The 16,258-nt window shown below is 36.7% G+C and overlaps 1 protein-coding gene across 2 annotated transcripts in view; it reads left to right on the plus strand.

Moving 5' to 3' along the window:
* Positions 1-315: 315 nt before the first annotated feature.
* Positions 316-16,258, plus strand: part of LOC129247428 (putative inorganic phosphate cotransporter) — a 61,618-nt gene continuing 45,675 nt past the window's right edge. The window contains exons 1-2 of one of the 2 annotated variants that reach the window (XM_054886557.1): positions 316-476; positions 14,891-15,116. In XM_054886557.1, coding sequence (XP_054742532.1) covers positions 15,080-15,116 — 37 coding nt within the window. In that variant the 5' untranslated portion in view covers positions 316-476; positions 14,891-15,079. Of the gene's footprint in view, positions 477-519; positions 539-14,890; positions 15,117-16,258 lie in introns of those variants that run through there. The other variant, XM_054886558.1, reaches the window with a different exon arrangement.

Below are 16,258 nucleotides of genomic sequence, written 5' to 3' on the forward strand. Positions count from 1 at the left end.
TGACGGTTTGACAGTTGGCTTGTACCAAGCAAGTGCAGCGAGTATGAGGTACTTGGCGTGTGCACATACACACATACATACATGCATGCATGCTGATACACTCATTTTTGATTACGCTAGTGGATATCACTTGCTAACTAGTCGAGTAGTTAGTACCGCTTTAGTTGTGTTCTAAGCCAGTTTTTTGTGTTTTTTTTATGAGTACGTTTGTATGTGAAGGTGGGTGGTTAGGGCCTTTCCGCCATAACTCCATGTGCCACTCGAAATAATGAATAAAAGAGCTGTGGTTTGTCGTGCTGTGAAACAGTCGTCGTTTGAACGCGACTGCTGACGGGTGAACGGTTGTTTGGACCGAAATTTGTAATCTGTTTTTACGTTTATTATCATTATTATACATACATACGTATATATGTGTATGTTTTCTTTGTGATGGTGGTACGAATTTTATAAATACCGAATATGTGCATTTAAAACAAGTTAGTATCTTAAGTGTATACAACGTACGCATACATACACACATATGTATAATTAAATAAATGTAAATATACATACATAGAGTATATATATGCACATACAAGTGTGGTTTTAGTGTGATCCATGAAGCAATAAAGTAAGAGTCTTGGCAGCAAGAAAGACACTTATCGAAAGCGATTAAAATGAGATTAACAAACATTTGATGGGCGCATGCGTTTTTACATAAAGTAAGTGACTAAAACAATGTGTAAAAAAAAAAAACAATAAAAATACGTAGAAGGACGCGTCATTAGTTATAGAGTCAGCAAAAGCGATGCCTGTTAAGGAAACTATTTTCCCTTTGCGCAACGTTTATTATTATTTACACAAAAAAAGTTTATTATTATTTTACGAATAAAAAAATACAAATAAAAAAACGCGCATAACATAACGGTTTAAAACGTATTTCAAAAAGTTATAACTTTTAACAAAATCTAACAAATAAAAGTCGATAAAAGTCAAATCTTATCTAAGAGTCTAATCGGTACATCGCCGTGATCGTTGAACTTCAAACACGAAAGTTGTTAAAAAATACAGCTCATAAAATTTACAACAACAAAACTTGTAAATAAAATTAGTTAACGCTGTGCTTCGATGGTCAAGGATCAGGATCCGGACACAAATTTTTCGCGCAAAGCAAACGCAACAACAACGACCTGATCCTGCTAGAGAATTGGTTCAGTTTATGATCCGTTATGTTGGTCTTGTTTTTAGTTATTACTTTGGCAGTGCAGCCTTTTGTAATTGGTAGCTCCGACAAGTGATTAAACTAAATAAATAATTGGCGTGCAGTTAAGTGTTTGGCTGAACTCCTTCGCCTATTTGTGCCGTGCGTCTTGCTCTTGTTCCACAAATGAAGGGATCTAAAATTTTAAGCCGACTCCGAGCGGCAAATAGTTTTTATGAGGAGCTTTTTCATGGCAGAAATACACTCGGAGGTTTTACAATACATAGCTTAAAAACAATAAGTTTCCCACAGAAAATATATTTGTCTCATTCTTAGAGGACCTACATATGTATGTACATATGTCATGTGCCATATCGTGCCAAGCCCAATGAATTGTGTTTTTTAGATTGGGCCTTCCAACTTTTTAATCTGCCCCTCAGAAAGTGTTCGGCTGACGTTGGATTTGAATTTATCAAGTTTCGTTACTTAAGATGGGCCAATTTCTTTTTACCATGTGAAACATACGACAATCAAAATTTTAAATATAAAATGATTTACTCTGTTTGCGTAGAAGCGTCAACCAAAAGATGGGCCGTCTCGGGCTCATACCAGCAACGCAAAATTTCAATAGGCATCGGAAAAGCATCACTAGACAACTTCGCACTAGACGGACGCAAACTTCTTTGCCTGGTTTGAATGAAGTGCCGCACGATTTTACCTAAGCTTTTGTTTTCATTTTGTCTTTTAAGACATGAGTAAATTGAATGTCCCCTTTTGCTCACGTTTTGTGCAACAAAAATAGTAATGCCTGCTAACTTTTTAGTAAAAGTTTTAATTTCTATGCTTCTGAGTAATTTTTTTTTTTAGAATTTGCTCGGAAGTAAAAAAATAGTTTTTCCAAAGAGGACATCACGGATTTTTTAAGTAGCTCGAGATGGCCGACACAGGGTGTATATTAGACTTCTTACATCACCTTTAATTATTGCTTCGGAGCCACATTTCATGCTGAATGAGGTTTTTTCATCAAAAAAAATGTTAATGCTACGCTATTAGGCATGAATTATTACAGCACTTGAAACTGATTAGCTCTTGAAAAACGACTATTTTCAGTAGAAATTCTCTTTTTCTTGAAAATGTGTGTCATTTACAGGTCCTTCATCTTCAATGCAAATGTAGTCTAGAATGCATCTACATATATGTAGTTATTTTAACGATTGAGTCCTACTCTGTGTTTTCCTTCAAATGAAGTAATCGTCAGAATTCTTTTTTTATTTATACCGAATGCCTTGAAGCCAATACATAATTCTTGTGAAAGCAAGTAACAAATTGCTTATGTTTCTTCTTCTTCGTACTACCAAAACAAAAGTTGTATAAAAAGATTCGAATCGTACGGGGGTATTGATTGTGATACTCATTTGGTTGACCCAAGAAAATGCGCTAAATATGAGTTGCTCGTCGAAGCTTGCGCTGGAGTAAGAAAATGTTGATTTTCTTAAAAAAAAGTCAAATCGGTTTGGCTATGAAGTTAGCCCGTTAGTTGTTGTTGTTGTTGTTGCTGCTGCTCTTGTAGCCACTGTCATTGCAGCTATTCTTTATTCCATTAACAATTTGCAACTTTTATAGTTATCTTGGTCTTATTTTTTTTACTACTAAACCAATTTTGTTGTTATAGTGCCTGAGGAATTTTCAACCAACTAACTAAACATTGCTAGTGTTTTGCTAGTCTATATGTGGACTTGTCTTATAGTTATAGTGAGTGATTGTGCCTTTTTAGTTATTGCACACACATACACATGCATATACAGTTATTGAACGCACATACACATACATTTGCACATATGCATATACACAATAACGGCAAGCGAGCATGCTGAATGATCGGCGCATGGCGTAGTGGAGCTTTTGATCATTTCGCTGGCCTTGATATGTCAAAAGAAGGAGTGAATGCCAATATATTTTATAACCAATTTTTCTTATAACGAACTTGTGAATGAAATGTAGCTATAAATTATAAGAAAATGGTACCCGAAAGCCTAAGCTTTGCTTATTCAACATTTTTTCCGGATTAAATGCCTAAAAGACGCACAACTTTCAATTTTAAATTTAAAAAAAGTATTAAAAAATTTAATTTGAAGTGTATTTAAAATAAATGGTAATCTCAAACGAATGCCTCTACGGAAACGCCTTACATCTCGCTAGGGATGCCGTATATTTGGTGCATACACAGTAAAAATTTTAGTTTAATATTAATACCAATTTGGTGTTTATATATAACAATTCCAGAAAGTATAATATTAAAGCCATTCCGGTTTCAGAAAAGAGAGAGAGAGAAGTTAATTAAAATATTATCTTTAAAAAACCAAGAATGAGACTAAATTATATACTTTTAAGGGTTTAAAAATAAAGCTAAAATGGTTTTGACTTTATACGAGAATTGAAATAAATTTAATAATAATTAGAATTAAAGTTAATCCAAAATTGAATTGAATGTAGAACTTTCTTGGAATTGAAAGTAAACCCTTGAATGATATTTTAACTCCAAAAAGGAATTGAATCCAAACCAAAATTGTAGTAGATTTAGTACATTGTTGACGAATCCTCAAAACAAAAAAAAAAAACAAATTTTTTAAATAAAAATTTACGTTTTATTTAAAATGACATAAATTTATATACATAAGTGAAATAATAATACATATTTAAATTTTATTCTATAATTTCACATGGAATTAATAAAAACATTTTTAAATCTATAAAGTACACTTCAAATGGTTTTACATTTTTAAGGCTATTAAATTTAATTAATATAGTTCTGAAAGATCTGTTGAAATAATTTCATAACACTGCAAAATGGAATTAAATTCCTTAGTGACAAAGATTTCTAAACTTAAGTAAATTTCGTTATCGACAACATATATATAAGTTACATCAAACTGTATATTAAATACGTAAAATGCTTTAAAATACAAGTCAAAAACTTGCCTAAATTCATAATGCTCGGGAACTGCTATCTTCTTACCATCAATTGTTATAAAATATTGGCAAATTGTGGCTTTGTCTTGTCCAACGATTGTGGGCTGACCAGACGTTATTTTATATTCTTCTAAGCTGTAAAAACAAATTTTTTTATTTATGCCCATTAAGAACAAAAAATTTATAGTAAATTACGTTTTCAAAAATAAAGCTGTCGACAGATTTTTGGAATTTTGCTTTTTTTTGTTCGCGTCCACTGGCAGTGGATGGCAGCAACTTTAAGCAAATCAAATAAGGTATTACTTCAGACGTCCATTCTGTACAGTTTCCCAAATTAGAACTGCCACTCGCAGCAATAAAAATTTGTTCCACACTGCTTTCATATTTCCAAAACATTCCACGCAGTTGCGATAAATTTTTGTCTCGATTTTAACGTTTCTCGCAATTTCTGCTGCACCAGATTCAGTTCGTCTTTAACTATGCAGTTTTGAAAAAAACGAAGATCTTCTTCAGAAATTACCTCGCTATCGTCGCTTTTCTTCCGCGTGGTATTTCACTTTTCAAAACATGCTTCTAGAATAGTGGAAAAAATGACACTGAGAGTGAGTGAGTGGCAGAGAGTGAGAGAATTTTTTAATATATTACTTTCTTGGTTTACTTTAAAGCAAATAATACTAAAGTTCAGAGTACATTAAAATTAATTGAGAGTGAGAAAATTTTTTAATACTTTTTTGGTTTTACTTTTAAACCAATAAATTTTAAATTGAATATAATTGAAACTTAAACTGAAACCAAAATAGCTTGAAACATTAAAGAGAGCATTTTAATGTTTTTTTGGTCTTACGTTAAATCTAATAGGTATTAAATTTCAAAAACGCAACGCTCAGCACCAATTAAAGTTTTGTTAAAAACCCATTTTGGATTTAAAATAATTGCAAGAATATTTCATCGTCTTAAAATAAAACTTTTTAGAATTAAAAATCAAATTTAATTCCAAAATTGTATAAATTCAATAGCAACTGGTATTAAATATAAACCATCATTTTTTACTGTGTATAGTACATTATTAGTCAGTTGCTTGGCCGAGCTCCTCATTAAATTTTGTGGTGTTCGTCTTGTTGTTGTTCCACAAATGGAGATAACTACAGTTTCATGTCGTCTCCGATTAGCAGTTGGGTTTTTATGAGGTATTCTTTGATGTCAGAAATATACTCGCAGGCTTGCCACTGCCTGCCGAGGCTGACTGTTAATATACAAAACCTTTCCTATCGTATGGTGTTTCATGACCAGTCAGTGGGTTGCGCAACGGGGCTCCATCCCGAATAGTATTCAGGCAAAAATCCATTATGCTACAGTGGTAGACTAGGGATGTCAATATGTGGGAATAGGATTTATTTTGAGGATATTTTTAATGTAAGCCCAGGATCTCAAGATTTCTAGGCATACCCACTGGGATTAAAACTTTCGTAATGTTTTATGCTATAATTTAAGTTATACAGTCGAACTTTTATAACTCGAACCAGCATTATCCAATGAAAATGTTCAACTTATAGACAATTCGAGTTATAAAATATTCTTAACTTTTCAAAAAACTACAATTTTGTAAGATTTGTCTACCAACGTCAATATTCGATGCTTTTGTTAATACCCTATGATCAAAAAGTACCGGGAATGTTTAATTTAAACGAACCGCGCACATGATAACCGACCGGTCCATATTTTGTTCTTATGTTGGTAGGACTCTAAGACACACATCTGTCTTATTTATCCGTTTTGAAGCCTTTGAGAGATGCTGTACGTCGCAAACGGCCGGAAATGTGGGCAAACAATTCTTGAATTTTACATGATGATAACACACCATCGCACCGAGCCCAAATTGTGCTGGATTATTTGACCAAACTCCAAGTAAATACCATTGTGCAAGCCGTGCGACTTCATTTTGTTTCCCAAGTTGAAGTTACCACTTCGTGGAACTAGATTTCAGTCGATAGAGGAGATCAAAGAGAATGCGACGAAGGAGCTGCAGGCCATCCCTTCGTCGGCCTACCAGGCGTGCATGGAGGACTGGGTTAAACATTGGCACATGTGTGTTGCTTCAGACGATTCATATTTTGAAGGAGATAAAATAAATTTGCCTGAAATTTAACTCTGTTTTGTTTTATTTAAACATTTCCGGTATTTTGTGATCATAGGGTATAATTGATCAATAGGTGTAACATCCTGTCTATTGTTTTCCTCCATACGTCTTGGGGCTTATTTTACGATCCCGCTATGATAGTGGCACTTCATATTTTGAATGACACCATAGCCAAGTGGTTGCAATTTGGAGGTCACATTCGGTGGGAAGAACACCAATTTAATAGATTTCAGTTTATTTTCTACGGCTTTTGGGTATCGACGAACAAGACGATTAACACCTTTCGCTTTCCATGTTTAAAGTGTTTATCCAGTTTCAAAATCCATTCTTCAAAAAGTTGCGCGATCATTCATGCCGTGGAATATACTTTTTAATCAACGGATAACCAATTAATACCACGAAAGCGTCCAGGTCTGTTACTTCTTCCAATCAAAAGAATTTTGAGCTTTTCTGAGTCATTCATATTCGCTGCCACCATTAATGTAACTCGCTGTTTACTTTATTTTCATGAGACTTTTCGTTCTTAAAAGCCAATTTTTTATCTGTTAAACATTTAAAGAACAAAGCTGTTTCATCCGCGTTAAAAATATCGCATTCATTTTACTTCTCTAGTAAATTCGACAAAAGTGTAGTTTTATATTTTTCACTCGTCAGCAAAAATAATGACGTTCCACACACTTTTCTGTGGCTCACGCAATGTCTAAAATAAGCAACGTACCCAGTTACATTGAATTGAATTTGAAAAGGTCGAGCCAAGGAGCACCAGGAGATTTGGTGGCTCCTAAAACACTCAGGCTAAAGAGCCCATTGTATTTAAAGCTCTGGAAAGGGGGTAGATAGTCAAGAAGGGAGGGAGAAAAGTATCAGAGAAAGGGATAGAGAAGAATAGAGACAGAGAAAGAGATAGTTAGTCCTGTGAGAATTTTCCAGATTCTTTGGCAAATCTGTAAACATCCTCCAGTTTTAGAGAACGAATATTACTCATTCTCATGACATCGGAACCCAATACTCGTAGTCGTGCTCTAGCAAAGGCAGGACACTCACAGAGAAAGTGCTCAGTGCTATCCGCCTCCTCCAAGCACGACAGGCATACCGGGTCCTCGATGATTCCAATGGTGGTCATATGCTGACCCCATGGGTTGTGTCCTGAAATGATGCCGACCATCAACCGAATGTCTTTCCTTCTAAGTTTTAGTAGAGAGTTTGACAGTTTTCTGTTCGGACTTGTCACAAAACACTTTGCAGTTCTGCAGCGTTCTAGACCGGACCATCGCTCTTTATGTAGATTGCCTACATAATCGCTGATCCAATTTTTGATTCCTGCGGAACTGATTCCGATTATTGGCTCTGGCCCCTGTGGGGGCACCGCTGATCCACGGTTGGCCAATTCGTCGGCAATTTCGTTTCCTTGAACACCGGAGTGTCCCGGAACCCATATAAGTACAAGCCTGTATTGTCTTGCGACAGAATTAAGCTTCTTCTTACATTCTTGAACAATCTTTGAGGTTTGCTTCGCGTTCTCCAGGGTCTTCAATGCAGCCTGACTGTCACTGAAGACTCCAATCTGTTTCCCGCTCCATCTCCTCTCGATTATCCATTCGGCTACTTTTAGGATGGCAAAAACTTCTGTTTGGAAAACAGTTGCCATTCCCCCCACAGCATAGTGATACTTATTACTATCGTTTAAGTACCATCCGGCTCCAGAACCTATTTCAGTCTTGGACCCATCGGTAAAGAAAATATCTGTCAAACCTCCCTGCATGCATTCTGGATTGCTCCATTGCTCACGCAATGGAAATCTGACATCAAATTTCCTTCCGAATGAAACTAAGGGTATCAGGTCATCTTTAGGTGCCAAAAACAGTGGATACTGCTCCGACAGAAACTTAAAGATTTCTCTGTGTCCCGAAGTTCCATCTTCGTGCCAGAAACCATATTTATGGAGTCTACACATTGCTTTTATTGCTTCCTGTTGTATCTTAAGATCCAGGGGGAGCAAATCAAGCATAGCATTCAGGGCATCACCAGAGGTTGTACTCATGGCACCCGTGATGCATAAACATACACTTCTTTGCAGCCTGTATAGTTCCCGGATTGTGGACTTAACCATGCTCCGTCGCCACCAGACCACAGAAGCGTAAGTGATGATTTGTCTGATAAGTGCTGTGTATATCCACAGGACCACAGCGGGTTTCAGACCCCAAGTTTTGCCAAAGGCTCTACGGCATTGCTGGAAAATCTTCAATGCACGATTCACCTTCAGTGAAACGTGTGCCTCCCAAGTCAGCTTCTTATCCAAGATTACTCCTAGATATTTAACTTCGTTGGAAAGACCAAGTGTCAAACCTTTCAGTGTCCAATTTCCGTTTTCTCGTAAACAAGATTATGGTTGTTTTGTTCGGGTTAACGGAAAGACCTTGTCTCATGCACCAGTCATCGATTTTGTGAAGAATCCTCTGCACTTTCGTGCAAAGCCTCCTTAAGGATTTATCTGATGTTAGCGCACAGACGTCGTCTGCATATGCTTGGATGTGAAAACCGAGCTCCTGTATCTCCACTAACAAGATCGTGTAAGGCTGATTCACATGATTTTCCACTCTGATAAGCGTGTTGATTTCTACTAAGTGGACTTCTCGGCAATACCTCCACTCGAATATGTTTCTCCACCACTCGTTCCAGACTTTTCAACATGAACGATGTCAAACTGATTGGTCTAAAACTTTTTGCTAGGGAATAGTCATCTTTTCCTGGTTTCGGAATAAATACTACTCTTACGCATTGCCATTGGGATGGTATATAACCCAGTTACATTACTTACTAGCCAACCTTTGCTTGCCTTCAAATGTTCATCGCCCAAATCGCTTTGCAAACTCCATTATTTTGCTCTTTAATATTGGGATGTTTTGATTTCTAGTTACTGCAAACCATTCTTCATTCTTTTGCAATGCCAGAAGTAGCACCAGACTCGAACGACGCTGGCGCCTCATTTAATGCCCTTTTTTTTGATTTTCTGTCAAAATGCGAGAAATAAAGAAATTTGTTGCCGTCAAAGCGCAGAATCTTGACGGCCAATTCACACCGGCGCAGAGAAAAGCATAACGACATTTTCAAACTGTCGCTGCAAAACTGTCACCATTTCGAAAGTGGATTTTCACAATATCCCTAATCTTAACAATGACGCTGTAAACCGACAAACGAAAAAAAAAATTTCGCTGAATTCAAAATAGGCCGTCTTAATCAGGCATCCACTACTTGAGATAATAGCACTTTTGTTTTTTTTTTTAATAAACTGGAAGTACTTATAGGATTGACTCTCGGTGCCACTTGCTTGCCTTTTAACACATACTAAGTACTCATACGCAACATGTGTGCGTTCCTGGTATTTCCCACGTGACTACAATTTCATGTATGTGTGTACATAGGTACAGTCGCTGTCAAAATATTAATAACACGACAGTTTGCTAAGTTTTGAATGAACCGTCTCAACTTTTGTGCAAAATTTTAAAATTTAAAAAATTTTCTTTAAAATTTGATGCTTTTTCGTCAGCATCTTAGAAAAACTCTGAGTACGCACTTGGTATATTATTTTATATATATAAAGTGGCTCAAAATTTGAGTTGATTTTTGATCATTTTTTTCTTTTTTTGACTATTATTGATTTCCTTCCATATAACGAATGTTGGAAGCTGGTTATATGTCGCGCTGCTATTATTTTGATCGCCACTGTATGTGTATATGTAAGTAACATTATATATTATGTTGCATACATATATGATTGTGGATAGTAGATTTACCCCACTATCTCGACATTTTATTGTATTCGTCCGCCGCTGCCTTGTCGAACTCCTTTTTAGGGCATAATTATAAGGTTCTCCAATAAGGGCGCATCGAAATGAAATGTAAGTGGGTACTAAGGAAATTCTTTTTTATTTGATAAGGCCGATAGCCCCAGATATAATAGAAAATAAATATAAAACTTAACAGCTGTTTTGTGTTGCATATTTCTGGCTGTGGAAGATTTATAAGAAAAAGACTTGGGGAAAACTGACTATCTTCACTGACGGCTCTAGATTAAATAAAAGGGTCGGAGGTGGCATCCAATCAGAAGTGCTGCAGCAGAACCCTTGTCTGTAGTGTAGCCTGTGTTGTGGGTCAGACGTTCGCCTGTTGCAGCATAGCTGACCTTCTCTGATACTCAAGCTGCCATAACATCCTTTCTTCTTCTTAATTCGCGCGATTACCGCTTACGCGATTTTGGCCGAGTTTAACAAAGCGCGCCAGTCGTTTCTTTCTCGTGCTAACAGGCGCCAGTTAGACACACCAAGTGAAGCTCATGAAGTGAAGTCCTTCTCCACCTGATCTTTCCAACGCAGAGGAGGCCTTCCTCTTCCACTGCTACCACCAGCTGGCACCGCATAGAATATTTTCAGAGCCGGAGCGTTTGTATCCATTCAGACGACATGACCCAGCCAGCGTATCCACTGGATCTTTATGCGCTGCGCTATGTCTATGTCGCTATGTCTATGTCGTGTAAAGGTCCAAAAATCTTGCGCAGTTTCTTTCTCTTCAACACTCCAAGCGTCGCTTCATCGGATGTTGTTATCGTCCACGCTTCTGCGCCATACGCCGTAAAACCCCTGCAGTGTCAAAATGCTTCTTCTAAAGTAGCAATTGAATGTATAGCTATTCTATATGAGCTAGCTGAGCAGTTCACCACGAACGTTGCTTGGGTCCCTGGATAAAAAGACATTCCTGGAAATTGCAGCGCGAATGAACTGGCGATGTTAATCACCAGTACGTGGGCATCTCTCTCGCGCAGGCCAGTAGTAGTTTGAGGTTATGAGGTAACTAGCCAGATCTGTCCTCTGAACAATGAACTAGGTCTCTCAGTAGTTAAGACCGACCTTCCATTTGTACAGTACCTGGTATCATCACCAACACGGAGAATGTGTTGGGTTCCTCTCTATTAATTTCTGTCGCAGCTGCAGGAACGCGGGCGAGGTGAAGAGCGTTAAACACTTCCTCTGCTACTGTCCATCCACAATATTTCATCGTTTATTAGAGAGACGAAGTGCTTTCACCAAATTGAGAATTAGAGGGTGGATTTGAACCCAAACTAATGGTATTACTATGGATCATTATGCGATCATATGAGATCATTGGTCGATTGCTGCTTATTGGCGTAGACCTAAATAATGCTTTAACCCTCCGTTAGGCACCCAGGTTTGGCCAGACCTTTTTCGACTTTGGACGTGAATTTAACATATTTCTATTATAGCTAACGACTTGAGCTTCCATAAAATTTAAATTTCTCTCGATTTATGGATGGAACGTTTTAAAAGGATGCATTAAAAAGGGAGCAAAAGCGCCACATTTATAATTAATTTTTAAGGTTATATAGCAGGTATATATTTTTAATTTCTTACCTCTTCCATTGGTTTTGGCATGTATTGAGCTGCTTACCGAAGCAAAATTAATCGCAGAAAATATTTTGGTTTGTGAAAAAAGAATATTTTTGTCTTGTTCTTTATTTTAATGCATTTCGAAGAAGGTTTAAGAAAAAAAAGTTGATTGCAATAAAATTTATGGTAAAATATGAAGTACGCGTGCAATGTTGGAGGGAAGTGACTGTAAAACGAGAACGATGTCAAGAGCCTGTGAAGAAAGCAATGGTTGACCCAGGACTATGACGTTAAGAAGAAGAAGAAAAAGAAGAAGAAGGAAGGCAAGCAAAACATGTATGAGAAAGTTTTGAGTGTTGTTGACATACTGGTTTCTTGTTTACAATACAATACAAACAAGTTTTCGGCGCAGCTTTTCGCCTCCTTGTAGGCAAAGTCGCTCTTCGCTGTGAGTGTTTTGGCTCTGGTTGGTTCGTAGATTACAGGTTAGGGGAGGTTAGACTTGGATGATCATGTAGGTACATGTTTTCTTCAATACACATTACGAGTAATCTGCCACACTTTCTAATGTTGAAAATTATGCAGAACCTAAGCAGTATATTTGTGTTTTGCTAAGGCTGGGCAGTGAGAGAGTACGTGTTCCAGAGTTTTTTCGCATTGGCTTCATTACATATTGTGCATGTATTGTTCTGCACTAGCTTCAGTTTGACCGCGGACGATGAAGTGAGACAGTGTCCCGTCAATATCCACACTATAAGTTTACACTTTTTCCTGGGAAGAGATAAAAGAAAGACCTGACATTGTGCCTGCGTAACATGGTTTTCACAAAAATGATTCCATAACCATTTACCATTTCCTTAGCCACCGAGAAAAACCGGCTGGATTATTCATACAATTTTCGATGCTTGCGAGGGCCAATATTTTCGATAAAGCGTCTCGCATCACCTTTTCTGAGCCCTACCACTTCCTTGCAAATACAAAATGTTGGCAGACATCGCCAAATCAACACCACCGCTACCACGGCCTGTCAATATTGACCCGTCCGTTTTGGAAAACCCTATACATACGCATATTCTGCATTCCTACATACAATTGTGTATATTTTAAATAAATTCGAGTTGAAATGTTACACTTACTTATAATTGTTGTTGTTTTTTTATTTCTTTGTTTTTGCTTTTATTTGGTCTTTGCGATTTTTAAATACTACTCCAAGCAGCATTGGAGACAACAATCGCCGCATTGGAAACGCACTGTTGCAGTATGCAGCAGATCGTCAACGACTAGGTACACTTGGCGATCGGCGGCAATCAGCAGTCACTTAACTGCACCGAACGATCGTAGAAGGCAAAATAGTATAGCAACTATTGATATTTGCAAGGAACAACTAAGAGTACTTATTTAGTGTTCAATGTGTGGTCTGGCCTGCTAAGCAGCGCTGTGGTGTTCGAGTAGGGTTGAGCTGCTGAGGCCAGTCTTTTGAAGCGTTTGTAGAAGTGTGTCCGAGTTATTGAACTTAAGTGCCTGTTGTATGTTTGATTTATATATGTGCAAATGTAAGTATGCAGCATAGTTTGATTGCATGGACGATCCGGTGCTTCGTGGTTTGCTTGGTTGATTGGTTGGTTGGTGAGCTTGTCTAGCAAGTCAGTCGGTTAATGAGTTAGTGAGGTAGGTTGGCTGGTCGGTCGGTCCAACACCAAAGTGCATACTTAAAGAAATCCAAGCATAAATGTTTAATAACTTTACAACAACTCATATTTGCCATGTTCCACCAACAACAAACACAAGTCGGCCATATGCATGCGAGTGTGTGTACGCGTGCGCCTGCGTATGAATAAATCTTGCGCGAATTTTCGCTATTTCTTCCAGTGCTTCTTCGCGTCTACCTTTACTTTACTGTTGTTACTTTGTGCAAATACACGCATACAGGCACAAGAGTCGTACACTTCTTGATAACTTGCATACTCGTACATTGGATAATTTTGTACTTGTGTCAAAATGGCAATGCTCGTAAAATGGCTAGCGCGCTGGCCACCAACACAACAAGTGATACTACGCCACACACACATACATACACACACTTAAATGACAGCAATGCAGTAATCACTGCGAAATATCTGACAACGTTGAATACGCACAGCACTAACAGTAAAAAAAAAAAATTACAAAATAACAAAACAAAACCATCAAAAAGAACAACAAATTAAAAAAGCTAAAATAACAACTACAACAACTAAAGCAACAGCAAGAACGACGGCTATAAATATTGATACAAACCAATAAAACTCGCAAAAATAGGTACAAGTACAACAATAAGAAAAACAACAACAACGACAAGAATTAGCAGAAACCAAAAAAGGAAAAAAGCATTGCAAAAAAATTAAAATTTATAATAGCCAAGCCACGCTTATCGTCCCGTATATAAACGAAAGGCCTCTCAAAATCATCTCATTTGTAAATTAGCAATCCATCGATCGTGTGGCGGTTTTTTCGCGTTGAATTTTTGCGGTTTTCGTGTTATTAAATACATATAATAATTTTTTCTTCTATGATTATCTTATTGCATTTCTGGTTTTTTGTGAAAAAGCATATTTCAGCAACGCTCTTTAAAGTTTTGTATTGCTTGTATTTGTAAAATTTGAATTTGTGTATTATCTTATCTTGCATTTTGTGCGCCAATCACAAAGGATCAAAATAAAATTATTAACGTGCGATTAATAATTAATTAATAAAATAAAAAAATAAAATAGAAATACGCAGCACGATCATACATACATAAAAAATAAAAATACAAAAAACCGAATAACCAATAAAGTCCTGTCACAGCTATAAAACAAAGCGGAAAAAAGAAAATTAATATCGCTCTTTAAACAGAAACAGACGCCTTCGTGTAAATATCTCGCGTCATCGATCTTGAGCTGCAAGTGTCACAGTTTACGTCGCCTACTCAACGCTTTTGTTCGCTGCTCTGTAGTAAAAGCTTTTCTTCACTCTCTCTCACTCGCTCTCTGTATCGCTCTGTGCGTGCCCATCTACCGTTCACCGTCCGTACGTCTTCGTCCTTGCTCTTGCTTTTTTGCTTACACTTGTATTGTGCCAAATTGTCCTGTGTGGGATAATTTGCTAATATTGGCCTACGGCTGCATCAACAAAAAAAAAAACCAAACAACTAAGTTTATTAATCTTCGTCATCTGCTACAGTTTGTTATTTAGTTACAATTTGGAGACGAAATCTTTTATTAACGCACAACCAAACACCCATCAGTACCAGCGACAGCCCGGCTTGTGAAGCCTACGGCAGTAAGGCGCAGTTTTTGCTGTTTTTGCAGTTCTTTATTAATCACCCTGGAGAATACGAGGTATACACCTATAACTATACAACGAAAAAAAATGACGCAACCGGAATGGGGAATAAAATTTTCAAGGTGTAAGTACCAGAAACTGATTTGCTTCTATATGAATCTATTGCATTAATTTAGAAATATTGGATAAGTTTATTATTTATTTATATGAAATAAATTATAAATAATTGCCATACATTGCAGTAGTATCTGGGGCTATCGACCTGGCATAGCTAAGTTTATTTTGTGCTTTAAAATGACAAACTCTAGGCAATACCTCTATTCTATGAGCTGGGTAGTGGTATTTTTCTCAGCCGTCCCCCTTTCACTAGAACTACGAATATAGACTTTCAGCTACATCATATTGAAGTCAACTAAAATAAAAAAGTGCGCTTACAGGCGAAAAATTCTATTGACATAACTGCATTGATTCTTAAGGATTCGACTTTGGAACATAATCCACTCGAACAGCAATGAGTTTTAGTGCTTAAGCAAGAAGTCAGATTATAGAGCCATTCGCCTCGGCTAATTCGAGAAGCATTACGAGTAATATTTTTATTTATTTTTATTTTCATATATTTTTTATTGCACATGCAGTTAATCTCTGTTTAAATATACGGGTTTATATGCTGATGAAATTTTCTGTATGCTTGACTAAAACAATAAAAATTATCTCCCGCATTCATTTAAGCTGCACAACAGCATTTTTTTAATAAAGAAATTATGAAATTATTTTGATTAAAAGAGCTGGACAAATATGTGGGGAGATTATTTGAAGGCCGTTAAAATTATTAAGCAAGAAACATTTTCGGAGACACTGTTTTTGAACAATTTTCTTGGTATTCCTGCATTTGTGAGTAATTTTTTGTTTTTTTTTTGTTTTTGTTTCAAGGTAACAGTTTTTTAAACTAACATTTTTTAATGGTTTAAAAACTAAAATAGGTTTTTCCTTATCTTTTTAGCGCCCATCCATCAGTTAACTTGGGGTTAGGTTAAAGTTAACGCAAAATGGGTTTTGGTTAGGTGGTAATCAAAAGCTAATCAAAACAAAAACTGACAGGTGGCAAAAATAAATATAATGAAATAAAGATTTTTTTAAAGCATGGGAATGATGTAATCACCTTTCTCTAATTTGGTGAAACCTTGAAAATATTTCATTACTTCTAATGGGTCTTTTAAACATGACGCTTAGATGTCAGAAGACAGAATAATTTTTAGACAGTACCTT

The sequence above is a fragment of the Anastrepha obliqua genome, chromosome 5 (assembly GCF_027943255.1).
Source record: "Anastrepha obliqua isolate idAnaObli1 chromosome 5, idAnaObli1_1.0, whole genome shotgun sequence".
Lineage (NCBI taxonomy): Eukaryota > Metazoa > Arthropoda > Insecta > Diptera > Tephritidae > Anastrepha > Anastrepha obliqua.